The 17160-nt window shown below is 44.6% G+C and overlaps 1 protein-coding gene across 1 annotated transcript; it reads right to left on the bottom strand.

The window, feature by feature from the left end:
• Window positions 1-14173: 14173 nt before the first annotated feature.
• LOC104611751 (uncharacterized) lies at window positions 14174-15103 on the bottom strand. The gene has a single exon (XM_010278950.1). The coding sequence runs from the start codon at window positions 15101-15103 to the stop codon at window positions 14174-14176; it is 930 nt and encodes a 309-aa protein (XP_010277252.1).
• Window positions 15104-17160: the final 2057 nt, after the last annotated feature.

The following is a 17160-nucleotide window of genomic DNA, read 5'->3' as shown; positions in this document are numbered from 1 at the left end:
AAGTACTTTTACATAAAATCACTTTTATGGAAGTACTTTTATGAACGTACTTTTCTGAAAACACTTTTATGAAAGCATAAAAGCACTTTTATAAAAGTACTTTTATGAAAACACTTTTACAAAAGTACTTCTACACGAAAGCACTTTTATTAAAGTACTTTTATGAAAGCATAAAATCACTTTTATAAAAGCACTTTATGAAAGCATAAAAGCACTTTTATAAAAGTGCTTTTATGAAAGTACTTTTATGAAAGCACTTTTATTGAAGTACTTTTGTAGAAGTACTTTCATAAAAGTACTTTTGCAAAAGAACTTTTATAAAAGTTTTGCATTTTTTGCATTTTCTGCAAATTTTTTGGTATTTTTCTGCATTTTTTACAATTTTTGGTGCTTTTCTGCATAATTTTTGCATTTTTGGTGTTTTTCATGCATTTCCTACAATTCTCTGGTATTTTTTTTGCATATTTTCTGGTTTTTTCTACAAAAGTTCTGAATTTTCTATATTTTTTTAGTTTTTTTGTATTTTTCATATTTTTTGTATTTGTCTACAATTTTTGGTATTTTTTTGCTTTTTCAGCATTTATCTATATTTTTTGCATTTTTGGGTATACGGGTTGACATAACTCATTTTTGTTACATGGTAGTCTTGGGAGAGATTATTCTCTCAAAATTTATTATTTTGGGTATATGAGCCATCCCGACCCATTTTTGTATTTATAAGTGAGGTTAGGTAGGTTATGACCCTTTAACAATGATTGATGATGAATTATGGTGGGTTGGTAGGTCAAAATGGATGGGTTGGTATTCAACCCTTACCCAATCCAACGCAATCCAACCCACCTATTTGCCACCCCTGGTGAGAATGCTCATCTACAGACGATATATAGATTTATAACGTATCCCTTGGATTGCGTAACACCTACTCAGCACTAAGAAGTATTGAAGTCATGGGCCCTAAGAAGTCTAATGAACTGACACAAAGATTGGTTTGTTGTTCAAACTTGGGTTGGGTTTAAGCCGACCTCAACTTGAATATAGATGGTTAGGGCTGAAACCTAAACCAATCTTCGACTAATTAACCCATAAATTGTTTTCTTTTGAACATTCCTAAACCCTAATGCTTTGACGATGGTTCATTTACACTGAGCAGTAACAAATTTTGCAACATATAGGTATGTATTGGTTAGTGTTAGGGGATATTATGAGATAAGGTTAGGAAACCTTATGAGATAAAGATAAGATTGAAAGCGATTGAGTTGAGATAAGACTTTTGTTTGAGTTAGTTTAGGATAGTAGAGAGTGTGAATAATTTGGTTTTATCTCTTTCGATCTATAAACTAGTGGGAGTCCGTGCGATGTACGGGATTTGTTAAAAGAAAGTTAAATAATAGAAACACATAAGAGTACATAATTGCTTTATATTTTTAAAATTTTAAAAAATTAATAATTATTTATATTTTATATACTACCTCCAATAATTTTTTTTACAATACATAAATAGCAATAATTTATTTTAGCTAGGGTAATTCATCAAATTGATATTTGTTTTGTAGTATTTCTGGTTAGCTTTGGCCATTTGTAAGCCGATCAAAATAAATATATTTTTTTAATATAGGAAAGTGGAGAAATTCCCATATTTCTTAGTCTAAAATATTTTATATCATAAATTTAATTTTTAAATTTATTTTTTAATAATGCCACTATACTTTTTATAATTTCAATTTAATTGTTTAAGTTTATGTCTTTTGAACCGACTGACTAAGCTGAAAAACAACCCTAACTGATACAATCTGGGTTGGCCGGTTTTTAGTAATGGTTAATCGGTTTTGAGTGACCATTTCCCCAACCTGACCAAGTCAATTTGGTTGGTCAAACAGCCTACCATCGAACCGAACTGAACCAACCTGATGAACACTTCTAATTTCAGCTAAATTAATAGTCTAATATCTAATAAATAACAATAGTTTAATCTCCAATAAGTATTAAAAATACACATTATTAAAAAAATATTAATAATGAAAACACAATAAATAAGTAATAATATTGCAATAATTACAAAAATAAAATAAATAATAAAAAAATATATTAAATTATAATGTATGCATGCACGAGTGCCATGTTGTCATTTTGTCTCCATATTGATGTGAAACAGGAAAAACAAAAAGCATTGAATGATACCTTGATTCTAACTCAATTAGTGATATTGACTCCTAGAAATTTTCCACCTGCCTTGTTATCAACCAAACCAAATGCCATGTCATTATGTAAGACTGAGTTATAGCTTTCGTTTCATGATTTTACTGGAGGGGACAATCTGGTAGCTGATCAAGTGTTATGCGAGATTAAAGAAATAAAAAAAAAAAGAGAAAACACAAGATTTATTGTTGTCAATCAAAGATTATAATCCAAGAGCAGAGCTATAGTTTTTATCATCAAATTGGCTAAGTTTCTCTAGGGTTTCCTAAATTGATTACAACTTACTACTGAAAAATTCTCTTGTGTACATATGATGTAGACATTGTTTCATATCCCTTGGAATGCAAGATACCTATGATCATCACTAAGCCTTTGTTTGATTTAATAGAAAGTAAAACAGAGGCAGTGATGCAAATAAATTTGGTTGCAATGCAAATAAATTTGCACTGATGCAAAACCTTGACAGTGCAAATGATTTGAGTGCAAATTAAGACATGAAGCAGAACAAAGTAAAATCCAAACAAAATTAAATAAGAATTTGTCTTTTTTTATTTGCACTCCCATGCATTTGTACTAGTACAAATTTAATAAATATGCATCACAACCAAACGCAGCCCAAGGAATTTCACAAATTTTGTTAAGAAATTTCCATGTAGTAATTGGACACATATCATGGTGTTAATCCAAGATGCTTATGTGCAGTACGAGGCATCATGTGGTTCATCACCGTGTTTCAAACAATTGCAGGCTCTTTATGTACCTGCAGCCTCTGTCAATAAGAGAAAGTTGGGAGAAATATGAGATGGTCTCACAAAACATTGCCTGCTTCACATTCTGAGCATGAGATGCCACTATTACCACAATTTGGGCAAGAATCCTGAATCATCATCTCTTGTCAAGATAACACCAATGCTTTCACCAAATTAAATGCAGGGGAATGAAATTCCTGTTTACTGTTGCTTCAGATTTGATGTTGTTTTGTTTGTTTGTCAGTGGTAAAATGATATGCTCCCCACTTTATATGAAAGAGAATGGAGCCAAAGAGTGCAAATGATAGAAAAATTCAAAATCGTGCACCACGCAGGAGTGCCAAATCATAGTTGCAAATAGAGGATGTGAAACCGAGCCAGATGAATTATTTGTATCTGGTTCAAGTTTTAACGGGCGTTCTTTTTTTTGGATTTTGAGAGGAGGAAAGTTGGTCAATGGGATTTTGATTCCCATTAATTGACCAAGAAACTCATGTTCTTTTTCAGATTTATGTGGGAACTGATGGAGGGTAATTTGACCCGACTGCTTGACTAGGCGACAGGTGGACATGACTCAACGTAAGTGACAGCTCAGCATGACAGCTTGGCTACAACTCGGCGTAATGAGCTCACTAAAACCCAACCTAACAACTCGCTACCAGGCAGCTCACTACAAGGCAGCTTGCTACCACGCAGCTCGCTACAAAGTAGCTCACTATTGAGTAATCCGAGGGTTTCGGAAAGCTTCTTATCTGACAAGACCGTGCCCGTCAGACTGCTCCCACGTCCTTTGTCTGACGGTGCAGCACTTGCCAATCCAGAGGACTGCGCCCACGTCTCTCATCAGGCGGCGTCGTGCCTGCCAGCTCCAAAAAATGTCTCTCGACTGACAGGGCCATACCTTGTGACGGTTACCTACGCCCACCTGCTCAGCCCTGGCAAATAACGGCTGCGGCAGAGAATCAAAGGCGGTTACACCCGATTTGACAGGGCATTAATATATAAGGGCTCCAGCCCTTAAGGGAAAAGGTAATTGCAATTGCGCATCTTCACTCTTAGCCCTTATTTCTTTGCAACTCTCTCAGTTCTCCACCGAGTTCTAACTTAAGCATCGGAGTGTTCTCGTCGGGCGAGCTCCTCGGGAATCCTTCACCTTCTTCTTCGCTGGTACCTCGTCCAGCGCCAACTATGAGTGCAGCCTCTGCCAGCTAGGAGTGCCAAGATCGCGCACCATCATTTGGTGTCGTCTGTGGGAAACGCATCGAAAATCCTTTTTCCACCAAGTTTTGCAACCTCTGTATCCATGGCTTCCTCCAGCAACGCCGGACGCAACTCAAGCGCAAACACTTCTCCGGAACCTCAACTCCCTACAGTATGTGTCGGACAGTTCACCCTCCCTCTCTCTATGGATGGGATCCCGACGCTGAGCGTGCCTCAGATCGCGGCACCAGTGAGCGCTCCGCTCCCCTCCGCAATAGGCGCCACTTTCACTGAGCCTTCTCTTCCCCTAGTAGCTGGACCAAACCAGCTTGAAGATGTGATGCATTGCATGAGAGCCATACAAGCTCAAGTACAGCAAGTCCAACAACTTCAGCTGTACCAGCAGTAAGCTCTACACCATGTCTACTAGCAGTAGTATCAGCAGCAGTTCCCCCTATTGCCTCTGAACCAGCCGCTGATTCCACCACGGCACCCGGCCCCATAGCAGACAAAGCCTCACCGCCAGAATGAACGCCCCTCTCGCCGGGGAGAGACCTCCCGAGCCCAGAATCCTCCTAGGAGCCAAGTCTTGTCCTGCGGCAGGAGGGAGAATCCGATCACACCCAGCTCTCTGCGTGCGGTCAAGTTGGGGAACTCTCAGCCTCCCAGATCCGCATCACCTCAGCTTTCTGAGTTCGTGGCCCCTCTCCTTGAGAACCGATTCGATGTCCTAGTCGTGGACTCCAGGCAAGGACCGATCCACAGTCGTCATCAGCAGTCCGAGCCACTCCCTACAAGAGCCATTCCTGACAACACAGAAGCGAGTAGCACCAATGCAGAGCCCGCAAAGAAGCAGAGGAGGCGTCGCCGAGCTCGCCGAACTGCGACACACCACTTGCCTGAACTCAAAGAAAAAGAAGAGGTAAGCTCGGACGAAGTGAAAACCACTCCGCTCCTCTCTGTACCATCCCCTCTGTCTCCTGAACTCTTGGCCGTCCCAATGCCCAAGGACTTCAAATTACCTCCCCTGGACAAGTATGACGGATCATTTGACCCGAATGATCACGTGGATGCCTTCCAGTTGCAGATGCACCTGGCAAGGGCAAGCGAGTCTTGCATCTGCGTGGTCTTCTCTACCACTTTCAAAGGAGTAGCCCGCACGTGGTACAGGAACCTCGCGCCCGGGACAATAAAAAGTTGGGCGCAGTTTGTGCAGGTCTTCACCTCCCACTTCGTCACTAGCAAAAGATGCCTGAGAACCCAAGAAAGTCTCCTCAGCATAGTCCAGAGGGAAGGGGAGTTTATTCGTAGCTACATCAAGCGGTTTAATGATGCTTGTCTACAGATACCTGACTTGGACCCCGCAGTGCGCCTCACAGCAGCCAAGAGAGGCATAACACACAAGGAGTTTAAGTGGCATGTAGTTGTCAACCGGCCTAAGACTGTAACCGTGTTCCTCAAGCTCGCGGACCAGTTCATAGGGACGGAGGAGGAGATTAACCAGAAGAATGAAAGTTTGCCTAAAAAGAGAAAAAGAGAAGCTAAGTCCTTGATCCATGGGGACAACAAGAAGAAGAAAGACCCAGCTCGGGGAGGAAGGCCAGGTCAGCCTTTCCGAGCTCCTCTAGCAGAAAGGACCGACTATACACCTCTGAAGGCAAAGCGGGCTGAGATTCTCATGGCGATCAAGGACGCCTCGTACGTGAAGTGGCCACCTCGGCTGAGAGGGGACCCGAGTGTTAGAAATAAAAATTTGTATTGTAATTTTCATAAAGATCACGGTCATAGTACCGAAAGTTGTAAGAACCTCCGCGATGAGATAGAAGAGCTCATCCGTCGCGGATATTTAAGAAATTTTGTACAGAATGACAATAAAACAGGTCGGCAGGGCGAGCAAGGCAGCAGAGATGCCCCCGAATCTAGCAGCAGGCATGGCAAGTAGCCGTAGAGGCCACCTCCCGAAGAGAGGCCAGTTCGGGGGACCATACACATGATCACCGGAGGATCGATTGTTGCGGGTTGCAATTCGGCCTCAGCTCGGACCTCAGCTCGTGAGATCGGAAGGGAAGAGCAGAACCCCCCGAAGCAGCCAAGGACAGAGGAACCGATCTTCTTCACTGAGGACGACGCACGTGGGGTCCACTACCCTCACGATGACGCGCTTGTCGTGAAGATAAGGATCAATGATTTCGAGGTGAAGCGCGCCCTCGTCGACTCCGGCAGCTCGGTAGACATTCTCTTCAAAGCCGCGCTCGATAAGCTTCAGCTCCAAGAGAGCAACCTCAAGCCCGCAAGTACTCCCTTGGTGGGCTTCAGCAGAGAGGAAGTCAGGCCCTTGGGGAGAATCATTGTACCTGTGGAGGTCGGCACCTAGCCTAGCATAGTGAGACTCAACCATGACTTGTTGGTGGTCGCGACTCCCTCCCCGTACAACGCTATAATAGGTTGGCCTGTCACTCATGCTCTACGTGCGGTGGTCTCCACCTATTATTTGGTGATGAAGTTCCCCACGGACTTCGGAGTTGGGGTTGTGGGAGGCGACCAACTCGAGTCTCGCAAGTGCTATGTCACCGCTCTCAAAGGAAAAGCCAAGGTGGCAGACGACCTCGAGCTAGAGAGACCTGTGGAGCATTGCGAAGAGCGAGCTGCACATACGGAAGAGACTGTTTCCGTGCCAACTTCGACAGAGGACCCAACTCGGACACTTCAGATCGGCGCTTCAGTCGAGGAGCCTCTGCGATCTCAACTCGTAAGTTTCGTACTTAGAAATTTAGATGTTTTTGCATGGTCCGCGGTAGAGATGCCCGACATAGACCCTAGCATCATCACTCACAAACTGAACACAACCGAGCCCCGGAGCATTGGAAAGCAGTTGACGAGGAGGTCGGGAAGCTCCTCGCAACCGATTTTATCAGGGAAGTCCATTACCCGAGCTGGGTGGCCAACCCCGTTCTGTTTAAAAAGGCTAACGGTAAATGGCGCATGTGCGCCGATTATACAAACCTGAACTGGGCCTGCCCGAAGGACTGCTTCTCACTCCCTAGGATCGACCGTTTGGTGGACGCGACCTCAGGGCATGAGTTGCTGAGCTTTTTGGACGTCTATTCGGGCTACAACTAGATCAGAATGGACCCTACTGATGAAGAAAAAACAACCTTCATAACTGAGCTCGGCATGTACTACTACAAGGTCATGCCCTTCGGACTAAAAAATGCTAGGGCAACATTCCAAAGACTTGTAAACAAATTGTTTGAGTCGTTGATCGACAAGAAAGTAGAATGCTATGTAGACGACGTGGTCGTCAAAACTCAGTTTTCAAATGATTTAATAAAAGATTTGCATTCTGTTTCGTAGTTTTGCGCAAGTTTAATATGAAGTTAAACCCTAATAAGTGCGTCTTTGGTGTCACCTCGGGTAAGTTCCTAGTTTACATCGTTAATCGATGTGGCATTGAGGCTAACCCTAAAAAAATTAAGGCAATCTTAGATATGAGACCACTCCGGAAATTGAAGGAGGTTCAGAGGTTGAACGGCCGCATAGCCGCTCTAAGCCGCTTCATGTCCAGATCGGCAAATCGCTGCTTGCCTTTCTTCAAGGCAATTAAAAGAAGCAAAGGCTTCGAGTGGACCGAAGAGTGCTAGCTCGCTTTTGACGAGCTCAAAGGTACCTCGCCAGTATCTTGGTTCTGACCCGACCCGAGGAGGGGGATATTTTGGAGTTGTACCTCTTTGCGAGTGGCGAGGTAGTCAGTTTGGTACTAATAAAAGAGGTAGATCGGGTCCAGCGGCCTATCTACTATGTTAGCAAAGTGTTGTAGGGGGCAGAAACGAGGTACCCAGAGATCGAAAAGTTGGCATATGCTCTACTTGTTGCAGCTCAAAAGCTTCATCCGCACATCCAAGCTCATACTATTGTTGTTCTCACCAATAAGCCTCTTAGGCAAGTCTTGCTCAAGCCCGAGGTGTCTGGTAGGTTGACGAAGTGGGCCATCGAACTCAATGAGTACGACATCTAGTACAAGTCGTGAACTGCTATCAAGGCCCAAGCCTTGGCTGACTTTGTCGTAGAATGATAGTTTCAGCACCGAAGTCCCCAAGCCGGACGAGCCCGAGCACCGCGAGGGAACAACCAGCGCGACTTCTCTCCTAGTTAGATTAAACCCGAACTGGGATGAGGAGCCTTGGATCTTCACGTGGATGACTCGTCAAATCAGCAGGGCAGCGGAGCTCAAATCGTTCTGTACGGGCCAAGCGGTGCGAAACTAGAGTATGCGCTACGCTTTGAGTTCGCTGCGTCGAACAATGAAGCGGAGTACGAGGCATTAATAGCCGGGTTGGCTCTATCAAATGAAGTGAAAGCCAAGCACATCATCATCTGCAGTGACTCCCAGCTCGTGGTTAACCAAGTCACAAGTGAATATGAAGCTCGCGAGCCAACCATGGTTGCCTACTTAGCCAAAGTAAGATAGGCTCTGCTCAACTTGCAGCCCCACTTCATCAAGCAAATCCCGAGATCTGAGAACGCTGAGGCCGACGCCCTGTCCCGACTAGCCAGCACAAGTGATAATACCATGAGAACCGTGTACATAGAGAATTTGGCTCGGCCTAGCATTCTCGGGGGGCAGAGGAGGTCGGTCCTGTCGTACAAGCAGAGCTGAGCTGGATCGATCCGCTCGCGAGTTTCCTGCTACACGGGACCCTCCCTGCAGACCGTAATGCTGTTAGAAGGGTAGAGCGTTAGGCAGCCAAATATGTCATGATAGACGAACAACTGTATCGAAGATCTTACACGCTCCCCTATCTGCGCTGCTTGCGACCTTCCGAGGCCGAGCTCGTGCTCCGCGACACTCATGAGGGCTTGTGCGGTGGACACTTGGGGGGCAAGGCTCTCGCCTAGAAAGCGCTACGACAGGGATACTACTGGCCAACGATCAAGGCAGATGCGACCGCGTTCCTCAAAAAGTGCGACAAATGTTAGAAGCACGCCAACATTCACCACCAGCCCGCTGCCGACTTAAAATACCTCACCAGCCCGTGGCCTTTCGCACAATGGGGGATTGATATACTCGGACCATTTCCACCAGCGATAGGACAGAGGAGGTTCTTAGTGGTAGTAGTTGATTATTTTACTAAGTGGATGGAGGCCGAACCCCTCGCAACGATCTCAACGCGGAATGCGCAGAACTTCTTCTAGAAGAATATAGTTTTCCATTTCGGACTACCCTGAGTACTCATCTCTAACAACGGCAAGCAGTTCGAGGACATTAAATTCCAGAACTGGTGCAAAGATATGGGAGTACAACAAAATTTTACCTTGGTGGCACACCCTTAAGCGAACGACCAAGCGGAGGTCACAAACAGAACCATTCTCCGCGGACTGAAGGCACGCCTAGCCCGAGCTAAGGGACTGTGGGTGGACGAGCTACCCAGCGTACTATGGGCTTATCAAACCCCGGTAAGAACCGCAACAGGCGAGACCTCCTTCAACCTTACGTATGGCACCGAAGCAGTCATCCCAACCGAGATCGAGGTTCCCACGCTACGTCTGGAAGCATACAATGGCGAAGCAAATGAAGACGAGCTATGCACCAACCTCGACCTACTTGATGAGGTACGAGACCTCGCATACATTAGGACCGCAGCCTACTAGCAGAGGGTAGTTCGGTATTATAATGCCAGGGTCAAGAAAAGGAACCTCCGTGTTGGAGACCTGGTTCTTCGTAAAGTTATGATACCTGAGCCCGGTGTTGGTATGCTCGGGCCAAATTAGGAAGGACCCTACCGAGTAAAGTGGGTACACAGAGAAGGAATGTACGAGCTCAAAACCCTAGAAGGGAAGCAGGTCCCTTGGGCATGGAACATTGTCAACTTAAGACAATATTACCTGTAATTACCGAACTGAGTGGACCACAAGTCGCTCTCTAAGCCTAAGAGCCAAAACACCAAGCTAACGAAAGACTTCGACACTTTAAGACCCAGTCGCCTCTTCCGCATGGGCGAACTCTAGGAGAGTGGACTATAAGTCACTCCCTCATCCTAAGAGCCAAAACACCGAGCTAACGAAAGACTTCGGCACTTTAAGACCCAGTCGCCTCTTTGGCATGGGCAAACTCTAGGAGAGTGGACTATAAGTCACTCCCTCAGCCTAAGGGCTAAAACACCGAGCTAACGAAAGACCTCGGCGCTCTAAGTCCCAGTCGCCTCTTCGGCGTGGGCGAACTAAGCTCGGTAGCCTGATGGTTCAGGGTAGCTCGTGTAATTTGCAACAATTCTCCAGTTACCCTTGCTTGTTACCAGCTCGGTAGCTTGACAGCTCGGGCAACCTACCTACATGACTTGAATAAAAAAGGAACCATTCTAAACAAAAACAAACATTTCATATCGAGGTTCTTATAAAAAAAAAACCAAGCCTAACGGCCCGGGAGGATACATCAAGAAAAAAAGAAAAAAGAAGAAAAAACTGGGCCCAGCCACCCGGGAACATGCATGCCAAAATCCAGAAGAAAAAAGAACAACCCCAGCATCAAGGGTCCGCCGCCTCCACATCCTCGTCTGTCTCCTCCAGGGAGTCAGGCTCCTCCTCCTCCGCTGCGTCCAACGTCTTCGGGGCCAGGTCCTTCATTGTAATGCCATCAAGACTATGACCGAAGAACTTTTTTCAGACCAGGTACTGACAAAGCTTGAACCCCGAGCGGTAGGACTTCGTGTCATAGTCTACCTGGAGGTCCTGGAACTCCAGGGACTCTTTGAAGCGGTCCACCGCCTAGACCCGCTCTTCCTCCACAGAAGCATCGAAGGTTCGAGTCCGTTTATGGAGTGTGGTCACCAAATTTTGAAACTGCTGATGAAGCCGCTCCCTTTCCTTGGCCACCCTCGAGGACTCCTCCTTATAACGGGCGGTTTCCTCGGTCAACTGGGAGATCCGCGCTTCCTGGTCCTGGACAAGCAGCCCCTGGGCCTCGCTCCCCTTCTGAGCCTGGAGGACCTCACCCCGGGCCCGGTCGAGCTCGCGTTGGAGCCTCCGCACCTCCGTCCTCTGGTGGCGGGCGTCCTGGGAGTGAACGACCGTCTAACAGTCCATGACGTGGAGGGTGGAGTTCACCTGCCAATAGAAAACTAGGGTAAGTAAAAAAAAAAAGAAAAAACAAAAAGAGAAGGGGAAAAAGCAGGCACTTACCACCATACAGTGGGACGAGGCCAGCCCCAAGAGCCGCCTAGGGTGAATTCTAGACCATGCCGTGATCTCCTAGTGGAAGATCGAATCCCGACTCTTCCACAAGGCCAGCAGGAAGTTGGTGATGCTCTCATCCCGCCCCTCGGTAGGGAACGCTGGAAAGGCGGAGGGGTCAGATGGCGCGGCCGGAGGGTATTGCCCCGGAGGTGGGACCTCTTCTTCTTCACCGCCTTCCGCGACTACTCCCTCGTATGACGTGGGTGGGATCTCTGACGACGGAACAAAAGACGGGTCCGCGGCCTCGAACTCGACGGCCCTAGAAGTAGATGCCCGGTCCAGGCGAGACCTCTTTGCCCTGCGCTTCTGGGAGCTTGATAAGAGATGACGTGCATCCACACCTGACATTTTGGCTGCAATAAATAAAATGCATTAGCCCAACGCAAAAGAAAAGGGGGGGGAGAAAGATCTAAAGGTGACCTACCGGGGCTCAGGCCGGTCTATACGAGCTTGTCCTCAGCCAAGTAACCTGAACCAAGGATGCCGACCTCTGCCCAGGACTGTAGCATTTTCCGAACCTTTGGGTCCAAGCTAACGCCCCGATCCTGAATGGCGGCCCTCAAGTGGGTCAAAAAGGGCCACCCTTCGGGGTTCCGAACTATATAATAACCCCGCTTCCAGGGCGGAATCCTGTTAGGAAACTCGTGGAGAAGCTTGAAGTCTGGATGGGGGGAAAAGTAATAAGAGCGCCTATCTAAAGGGGCTCCGGGGGAGGCATTCTTGATCGACAGAATGGAAGCAAAAGTGTCGAGGGATAGAGGAAGATAGTACTCAAAAAACAAAGAAATAATCCCCACCATGTTCCGAACAGAGTTCGGGTGCAATTGGTCTATGATGACGTTGAAATGGGTGAGGACCTCCACTATTAAAGGATGCAGAGGGAGTCAAAGACCAGCCACGAGCTGCTCCTCAAAGACCATGATCTTGTAATGATTGTGCTCCCAGGGATAGTTGTTGGTTGGGAGGCTATAAGTGAGCTCCCTAGGGAGATCGTACTAGAAGACCAGGGAACCCCCAAGTTACCACAGGCTTCGGACTCTGGGAAGTGGAAGCCAAGTTACCACAGGCTTCCAGAGCCTCCGGAGCTTGCCCCTCAGGGAACCCCCAAGCTCCCCCCGAGCTCGAGGGGGCCTCATCCTGATTACTATCCCGGGAAAATACACCGTCGTACGGATACCCAGACATTGTTTGGCAAGGTAGAGGACTCACCGGAAAGAGTGAACTAAAAAAAGCGACGCGAACGGGGAGAGCTCGAGCAATCAAGGCGAAGGCGCGACCTTAAAATCGAAAGCAAGGCAAGTTGGCGTAAAAACAAATGAGGCTTGGGGCCCTCCTATTTATAGCCACTGTGCCAAAAAACCAATGGTCTCGATTAAGGCTAATCTAATGGCTCATAATAAATCCGGTAGCACGTCCTCCAAGACCGAAGACAGTTTAGTGCATTTTTTGGCGCCAACAAAATCTATAAGTCGCGTGACATCCGCACGTATACCTCACGCGGTCGGTCAAGGTAGTTTGACTTACGGGTCAAATCCACCCGTCACTTCGTGAACTTCCCGTGCTAGAGCAAGACCCTTAGCCTAAGGAGTGGGGGGCAATTGATGGAGGGTAATTTGACCCGATCGCCTGACTAGGCGACACGTGGACATGACTCAACGTAAGTGACAGCTCAGCATGACAGCCTGGCTACAACTCGGCGTAACGAGCTCACTAAAACCCAGCCTAACAGCTCGCTACAAGGCAGCTCGCTACCAGGCAACTCACTACAAAGTAGCTCGCTATTGAGCAATCTGAGGGTTTTAGGAAGCTTCTTATCTGACAAGACCGTGCCCATTAGACTGCTCCCATGTCCCTTGTCTAACGACGCAACACCTACCAATCCAGAGGCCTGCACCCACGTCTCTCATCAGGCGGCGTTGTGACTGCCAACTTCATAAAACGTATCTCGACTGGCAGGTCCGTACCCTGTGACGGTTACCTACGCCCACCTGCTCAGCCCTGGCAAATAACGACTGCGGCAGAGAATCAGAGGCAGTTACACCTGATTTGACAGGGCATTAATATATAAGGGCTCCAACCCCCAAGGGAAAAGGTAATTGCAATTGCTTATCTTCACTCTTAGCCCTTATTTCTTTGCAACTCTCTTAGTTCTCCACCGAGTTCTAACTTAAGCATCGGAGTGTTCCCGCTGGGCAAGCTCCCCGGGAATCCTTCACCTTCTTCTTCGCTGGTACCTCATCCAACGCCAGCTAGAAGTGCAGCCTCTGCCAGTTAGGAGTGCCAAGATCGCGCACCATCAGGAACCAAAGAAAGTTTATTTTAATACGTGGGTAAATAACTTTCCCACTTGGGGAGGAAAGTTGCCAATGCTTGAATACAAAAATGCTCCTTTTAATAATGGACTTTTATGGCTAAAATGGCCATTGCCTCATTTACATGGAAAATAAAAGAACATGGGTAAATGTACTTACCCGAATAAGTCTTTCCAGGGAAACACATACCGGATAAGTGCATTTACCTGGATAAATAACTTACCGAAAAACAAACAGGACCTAAATATTACATTTTGTAAGAACACTGGCGTAATCCTGATAAACTTTTTTGCTCAAGATAACCATTATGAGAAAACTTGGATAGAAAGTACCGAGGAAAATGTTTATGATTTCATTATCCATTTCAGAATGTATATAATTACAATTTATACATTTTTTTTCATGAATGATATAACTGACATAAGCACATCCTCTAAAATGCGGATGCCCATGTTGGGTTTGGGTGATCAAAACTTGGAGAAATCTCTAGCGAGTGAGGGCGTTAAGCAGCGAAACTCTGCTCTGGATGAGGCATCTAAACAAGCAGTCTAATCCTTCTTCAAGTCTTTCAAGGCCGACCTCCAGATGATTCAACCTTTTCTGCGTCATTTCCAACAGCTCGACCTCTACATCTTTGCTTGAAGTGTTGCGACACAGGGCGAAGAGTGCATCATCAACAGATGTCACCTCATTCATCTTCTCCTCTTGATTGTCACAAGTTACTACTCTCCTTTGCATTAGCTTTGATACCAATTGCCATCTACTGACCTTTGGCTTCGACATCGGTGTGGACATGAACGACAAGAGAGCCTGGAAAATAGAAATCGAAACAGTGCTGACTTCTCTTATCAACCTTACCACTTTCGCCGAGTGATGGTCATGATCCAAGAGCGGAGAGGCTACACATTTCTCATCCAGGCGTTTCAGCATTTTAAGGCATTGGTTAACATCCTTCTTCTTCATGTTCTTCTTGAAGGATGTGTATGAGGCAACCTTCTCACCCAATACCCTCTCCTCAGATTTTCTTCTGCGGAGAGCTGACTGAAGATCTTTTACATTTTCTTTCATCTGCAACAAGATGTCCCTTGAGGTGCTGCCTATATCCAGCAAAGTGACGGATCTGTCTAAAACCTCATCCACCCATGTCTGATATTGATCTTGGATCAGACCCTGTTGAGTCTGTGGCATCTGAAGAAGCTCGTCAATGCATTTGTACAAGTCGGCAAGGCCCAAGAAAGCAGCACAAATTGACTCTGCCTTTGGATGGGCTAAATCTGATTTTAATGTTGACTGCTCCCAAGCTCTAATCCTGCTTAACTCTTCTTCGATTCTGATAGTATTAGGATGGGATCGGGAAGGCAAACTAATGGAGCGGACATGGCAACGACCCTCTTGAATGGCAGGTTTATCAGACATCTTTTCTTTCTTTCTTTGCATAGATGTTGTTTAGGGAAGAGTACTCTTTGGATTGCGAAGAATGGTGCTCCACAAACCCTTTGATTGATCAATTTATAGCAACAAATATAAGGACAATGAGAGAGGAGAGACAATAAGAATCTTGGGCGTTGTCTATGCAAATAATGCGCATGTGATGTTGATAGTTTATTGGTTATTCTCTCTACTCGATGATGCTCACATTTTTGGCTTACAAATCTCACGCTTTATTTATTTCATGAATGTGCACTGATGTGATGCTTATTAATTTCTATGTGTGCTCATTATTAAGTCTTGAACTCTTTCTACACTCATTGCATCATATCAACATCCAATACAAATTAACAAAAATAGTTCTGTAGATCTTACATTATCTTCTGTAATAACTCCGTCATTGCTGTCTATATATTCGAGTTGTCTTCTAACCTGAACCATCTAAATAACTAACAATACTAAGAATTTAATTAACATAACTTGGTTTAGGTATAAAGATTGAGAGTCGGTTTGGTTTACAATCGGAATTGAAATTCAAATCCTCCAGAATCAGAATCGGAATGGTCCATTCTCATAATCTGTTTGGTTCAGACAAGAATGGGAATGGGATTTAAAATCAACAGGAATGAGATTTCATTCTCAAGGGAGGGGCAGGAAATGGCCATTCCCTCAAATTGGGGGAATGCCATTCCAATAAAAATGGGAATAAGATTCCGATTCTGCCTAATCAAACAGTTGGAATCAAAATAGCCCATTCAAATTCCAATTCCAGACCCCTATTCCCAGGAACCAAACAAAATTAGCATTTATTGTAACCGACAAAATTAGCATTTATTGTATTTGTATGCACGATTGGCTTGTTGTGAGCTTGTCTCCATTGATTTAAAACAAGCCAAACATATAACACAGCCTGATATCTTGATTCAGGTAAGTTAATAATATGAGGACTTGAGGAGTCATATTGGCTCTTAATTAGCGATGTTCTTTAGCGTTGTATGCTGTTGCGACAATTTTCATTATTGATGCTTTTAGCTGCACAGTGCTATGTTATGAGAATGTGCACTTTTGCAATTTTTACTAAGGCTGTGTTTGGTTGTAATGCAAATAAATTTGTATTGATGCAAAATTATGACAGTACAAATGATTTGAATGTAAATTCTGACCTATTTTTGTTTCAAAGTTTAGTTCTTGTTTAATTATAGTACAAAGGAAGTAAATTAAGACATGAAACAGAATAAAGTAAAACCCAAAGTAAAATTAAATGAGAATTTGTATTTTTTTTCATTTGCATTCCCATGCATTTGTACTAGTGCAAATAAAATTGCACTGCAATCAAACAGAACCTAATGGACTATCTTTCTGTTTCTCTCTCTCTCTCTCTTATATATATATATGTAAAATTTTTAATTTTTTATGTATAATTTTTAATTTCTATATGTATAAAAGGAAATAATTATATATATATATATAATATATATATATATATATATTTACATGTAAGCTTGTTTTATTTTTTATTTGAAGCTTGCCATTGTTGAACTCATAGTCAAGATTAACTCGAACATATAAGCTTTTGAGTCAAGTTGAATTTGAGCTTGTCAGATCTCTAGCTCAAATTGAGCATAAGTTTGAACTCGAGCCTCATGTATTTTTGTCGAGTTGAGCTTGGACATATGAGTTTTCAAGTTGAACTGAATTTGAGCTCATCAAGTCTCTAACTTGAATATTGAGCTCAAGTTCAAACTCAAGCCTCAGGAAGTTAAGACAAGGTGGACATCTATTGTCTCCCTTTCAAGATATTAGGGTTAGAAGCTCTTGACAAGAATCAAATCAACCATTTGATATTATATTGTTCTGTCACTTATGCTTGGCTTGGAAAGAGTACAAATACAAATATGTATGATACAAATACATATAAAACGGGGCCAGTTACTAAAACACCTCATATAGTTTCATGAATTTACTAAAACCTACCCTACAGTTTGGTTTTTACTAATTAAAACATCCTTAGGCCTGTAGTTAGCAATCAATTTGCTTAATAGACC

The sequence above is a fragment of the Nelumbo nucifera genome, chromosome 8 (genome assembly GCF_055504915.1).
Source record: "Nelumbo nucifera cultivar China Antique chromosome 8, China Antique-T2T, whole genome shotgun sequence".
NCBI classification, from domain to species: Eukaryota; Viridiplantae; Streptophyta; class Magnoliopsida; order Proteales; family Nelumbonaceae; genus Nelumbo; species Nelumbo nucifera.
The sequence above is the reverse complement of the archived record's forward strand: the minus strand, read 5'-3'. Positions and strand labels throughout refer to the sequence as shown.

Bases quoted from the DNA above. Each gene is read 5' to 3' on its own strand.
- LOC104611751 (XM_010278950.1), bottom strand. From the start codon at position 15,103: ATGTCTGATAAACCTGCCATTCAAGAGGGTCGTTGCCATGTCCGCTCC.